The sequence below is a fragment of the Penaeus chinensis genome, chromosome 16 (genome assembly GCF_019202785.1).
Source record: "Penaeus chinensis breed Huanghai No. 1 chromosome 16, ASM1920278v2, whole genome shotgun sequence".
NCBI classification, from domain to species: domain Eukaryota; kingdom Metazoa; phylum Arthropoda; class Malacostraca; order Decapoda; family Penaeidae; genus Penaeus; species Penaeus chinensis.
In genome coordinates, this window is record NC_061834.1 from 37,776,416 (window position 1) to 37,781,415 (window position 5,000).

Consider the following 5,000-nt stretch of genomic DNA (forward strand, 5'->3'; position numbering starts at 1 on the left):
CCGAAGAACCCGGGGTGTTTCCCCCGGCGCCGCCCCCCGCGGCCCCGGAGGGGGGGAAGGGGAGAGGGAAGAGGGGGGGAAAAGGAAGGGGGGGGGGGGGGAAAAAGAGGAAAAGGAAATTTTTAGAAGGTTCATGAGAAGATCAAATTATATAAAAAGTAAGGGGGTGAAAAATAGGTTTAAGCCGAGCGGAGGGGAGTATAAAAAATTTCTAGGATACCCACAGCGGAGGGTGGGATTTATGGGGAAAAGTAAACAAAACAAAAACAAAAGTTGAACGCTCGGGCTATTCCGGATAATAAGGTCGATACAAAACCACACTGAAAAAAGGGGGACAATCCAAAGTTTCTCTTTCCTCCCGCGCCAACGTCTCTCGGCCGACGCTATCTGCCCACAGGAGAGACCTCGGCGCCTCGAAGCTCCCTTTCAAAACCACTTTCCCGCCATCCACACGCGGTTCTCAGTCAAGTCCACGCCAATGAAACCCTCAGTTCTCAGTCAAGTCGATGAAACCCGAGCACCTCTCCCTTCGACAAACTGCCTGTCTCTCCATCCTGTCGCGGAGCCGAGGCGTGTGAACAGCCCGACGGAGAACACAGCCGCGCGAGGACGAGCTCCCAAGACGTGGGAAATCTGGCTAAAATGTCGCCCACCTGTTGCAGCGCCTCTGTTTGCCGAGCGTTTAACCCGAGTTCATGCACAGATCTTCCGCAAGGAGCAAGACGCGGGCGGCGGTGCTTACGGCGAGTGTGGGCGGGGGTGGGGGTGGAAGTCTAAGTGGTATGGGGTTAGGGTTGGGATGGGAGTGGGAGTGGAGGAGGTCGTATGGAGTTTGGGTGATGGTGGGGGTGTGGGGGGGGCAGTCTAAGTGGTATGGGGTTAGGGTGGAGGTGGAAGTGGTATGGAGTTGAGGTGAGGGCGAGGGTGAGGGTAGAGGTGGAAGCGGCATGGGAAGGTAGGAGTGAGGTTGGGAAGTGGAGAAGGTTGGCTATAAATAAACTTAAAACAATGATGCACCTGAACCCAGCTAAATATCTAAACAAGATATCATCACGAAAAATAGTCGCCTCAACAGTCGAAAACAAAAAACCAAGAAAATGAAAAGATCCTCTGAAGACGAAAGGAAACTCCCGGTGCCTTACCTTCTTGAGCGAGCCGGTGGTCGTCCCGAGGAAGAGGACGGTGTGGTGGGCGGTGGTGGCCGCCTGCACCGCCGACAGGCTGGTGTTGCGGTACAGGAGCGCCGCCCGCGAGTGGATCGGGGACACGCCCGAGATCTTGAGGCCGACCTCGCAGAAGTTGAAGATGTTACCCATCGTCTGCAAAAGAGAGAGAAAATTCATTAGTTTGGGGTCTATTACATCGTTTCTTGTTTATTCATTGATCTAAATGGATGGAAACCGTCAACAGCGACGACGGATCAATCCATTCAAATTGGCCTGGCCCCTTTCATCTGGCCAAACAAAAGACAAACGAGGTTCCGTCGCCACCGTGCGGGCGCCGGGCCGGGCTTCCCACGACGCCATTATAAAAACAATAAGGTGTAATAAAATCAATCACGTGTAACCATAGCCAGGAAACGATAATGGGCCTGTTCAATCCGGCGGGCCTAGGCGCGCAGCCCTAACGACGCCCCATCGATCACGCTAACTAGCGAACAGCCAATATCTGTCCCGGAGAACAAAGGCGAGGTCCCGGCGACACTCGTACGTCATCGCGACAACCGACAAGCAACTCGTGACCGAACGCGCCCTTCCTAATTAGCCGGCGCCTCGGATCGCCCGCCGGGAACGCCAGGCCGAGACCCGAGAAAACCCTTCGCCTTCGCTCGCCAAGGCCACGGCGTGCGAAGCGGGCGAAGGAGGAGGAGGAGGACGTCGGCCCGGCCGCTCCCCCGCCAGGATGGCAATGCCCGACACGTCACACCGCCGTCGGCACGCATAAGGATGGAAACGGTGCTTTTGCCCCTATGCCCTTGTGCACCCAAATGCCCCTCCTCCCTGGCCTTCGCCCCTTCCCCTGGCCGCTCGCTCCATTACCCGCCCCGCCCCCCTTTTTCATCTCCCCTGGCCGCGACCCTATCTATGGCCACGAAAAAAAGGGTACGGCGGCCCTTCACCCCTCCTGCATCCCTCCGACTCCGCCCCCTACATTCAGCGGCGCGTCAACGGCCCCCTCCCCTCCCGTCTCCGCCCACCGCCCGCCGGAGACGCCCCTACGCCCTTCTCTCACACCACCTGGAACACACGTCCTGCTGTACGCCCTCTCCTGCCCAGCCTCGCCGCGTCAAATTGCTCATGGCCAACACCTGATCGCCGGGCCATATTTGGCTGTTCATGGCCCCGGACCGCGCAGCACGCAAGGTAAGAGTGGCCATGGAGCTGGAGTGTTCATGAACAAACAGGAGACAAGCCCTGCTCTTTACCCAGCAAATATTAGCTCTCCTCCTTCATTGTCCAAACCAAACTGCAGCTGGGATCTAGCACCTCCTACCCCTCCTACCCCTCCTGCCCCCACCCCCACCTCCTTCCATCTCGTAGCCTACCGCCCACCCCCCCCCCCCCCCCCGACACCTCCTCGGAGACATTTACTCGCACCAAGAGTTGAAATGTTGGCGCTCATCGGCCCGCACTCAAGGGGAGACTTCGCAAATCCTCTTTTTCGCGGAAAGCACACACCGCGATCCCACCATTAACAGAGCCTCCACAAAGAACGTCGCTTCGAGTGAGAGAGAGAGAGAGAGAGAGAGAGAGAGAGAGAGAGAGAGAGAGAGAGAGAGAGAGAGAGAGAGAGAGAGAGAGAGAGAGAAATGCAAAAAGGCAAAATCACACACAGACAAAGATCTCCAAAAAGCGTTGATTAATCGAGAGCCTTCGCACTTCCCGAGACTTCCAGGATCCTTTTGGCGGGCTGGACACTCCGTCACGTCCCGGCGCCTTCTCCAGCCGTCACCGTCACCTCACGCAAACACTCCGCCGGCACTCGCACTCGACGCACTCACACGCACTCAGCGCCGCCAAAGTAAATACATACCGTAAAGTACACAGGCCGCCTTGGCTTCATATTTCGCAGGCAAACACATACACGAGAGCACAATCATCATTTTCCTCTCACACTCCCCTTCCAACGAACGTGTACACACATAAACGCATAGAAACAAATATGCACGCGCATAGGGGTTTATTTGTGTTTGTGTTTGTTTGTGTGAGTTGAGTGTGAGAGTATGAGTGTGAGTATGAGTGTGTGTGTGTGTGTGTGTGTGTGTGTGTGTGTGTGTGTGTGTGTGTGTGTGTGTGTGTGTGTGTGTGTGTGTGTGTGTGTGTGTATGTATTTGCGCGTGCGCGCGCTGTCATATACAAGAAACACAAATGCCAAGATCACCCACCAGGCACTTCCATTCACGCCTGGTTACAACGATAAAAAATGCCACGCGGTTCGACCCCGCGCCCACGGAGCCGCCCACGGAGCCGCCCACCGGCCGCGCGCCCACCATGCCGCTGGCGCTTCAGGTAAGGCGACGCCACAGCCCGAGCGGCGACGCGGCGCCCATGCCTATTCACCCATAAAACCTAATCCCTCTTAATCCGCCGATATCAATTAGGAAGTGTTCATATAAAAAGCCCGGTGTCGTGATAACCCCTTTTGACTCTTACGCCCTTCTATTGCAAGAGGTAAATTCCCCTGCGATCAACATCAAGAGGCCGAGTGATGGCATCTACATCCCTTTCCTTCCTTCTCCCTCTCCCAAGCCACTTCCTTTCTTCCTTCTCCTCCCCTGTTCTCTTTCGTTGCTTCTTTTTCTTCCTCCTCCACCTCTTCTCCCAATCTTGTCCGTCCCCTTCATTTCTTTCGCCCAAGTTTACTTCGCTCTTCCCTTCCCCTCCCTCCCTCTTCCCACTTCCCCGACGTCCTTCCCCCACTTCCCCTCCTCCATCGTTATTCCCCACCCTCTTCCCCTTCATCCATATTCCTCCTCTCCCTCCCCTCCCCTCTCTCCCATCTTCTTCCATTCCATCCCTCCCTTCCCCTCTCTCCCCTCTCCTTTCCTTCCCTCCCCTTCCCCCTCCCTCCTCCCCTCCCCTCTCGTCCCCTCGCCGCCCCTCCCACCAAACACTCCAACCGTCAGAAGGGTTCCCACGAGAGAGAGAGGGGTAAGCAAATCTCCCCTCAAATGGTACTTGCTCTAGCCTAGGCCTATCAGAGGGGAGAGAGAAAGTTTTTGTAATTACCCTCTCCTTTCTCTCTTAATCTCTCTTTCTCCTCCCCCTCCTCCCCATCCCCTCTTCTCCTTAACCCCCCCTCCCCCTCCCCTCCCTCCCCTTACCCAAATCTCCCCTGGGGCAACACTAAACAGGGGATTTAGGTAACAGAGAGAACTTTAAATTAGGATTCGGGGATTTATAAACTTTTTCCTGTGTGAGGGGAGGAGATGAGAGGGAAGGGAGTAAAGAAAGGGGGGGAGAGGCAGAAGAAAGAGGATGAAGAAGACGAAGAGGCAGAAGAAAACAATAAAGAGGATAGGAAATATAAAGGGAGAGGAGGAAGAGGAGAAAAACTGATAATAAGACGACGAAATATAAAAGAAAAAAGGAGGAAGGAATGAAGAAAAAGGTGAAAAGAGGGATAAGAAGAGGAGATACGAAAGAGAAAAAGGAAGGAAGTGGCAAAAGAAGAAAAGGAGATAGAGGAAAGGAGAAATTCCGCTAAAAAAGGCCTAAAAAAGGCATCCAACCCAGCACCTCCATTACCAGAATCCAACGAAATGTAGAGACTAAAGGAAAAAGAAAAGACAAAAATCCATAGCCTCCCCCCCCCCCCCTTTTAAAAATCAGATCCCCGTCTAAATCGCGCATAAATCCATTTCTTTTCAAGTCGTCAAATCACCCCTCTCCCCCCCTCCCCTCTTTCCCTCCCTTTCCAACCCCCCCCCACCCAATCGGCGATCTGGCTCCCTCCTCCCTCCTTCTCTCCCTCCCTCCCCTCCCCTCCTCGCCTCCCCA

At 54.9% G+C, this 5,000-nt stretch overlaps 1 protein-coding gene across 1 annotated transcript in view; it reads right to left on the reverse strand.

The window, feature by feature from the left end:
* Positions 1 to 494: 494 nt before the first annotated feature.
* LOC125033315 (plexin-B-like) overlaps positions 495 to 5,000 on the reverse strand; it is a 48,012-nt gene continuing 43,506 nt past the window's right edge. Inside the window, exons 2-3 of the mRNA XM_047624698.1 lie at positions 1,143 to 1,319; positions 495 to 773 (exon numbers count right to left, since the gene is read on the reverse strand). Coding sequence (XP_047480654.1) covers positions 495 to 773; positions 1,143 to 1,319 — 456 coding nt within the window. The remainder of the gene's footprint in view (positions 774 to 1,142; positions 1,320 to 5,000) is intronic.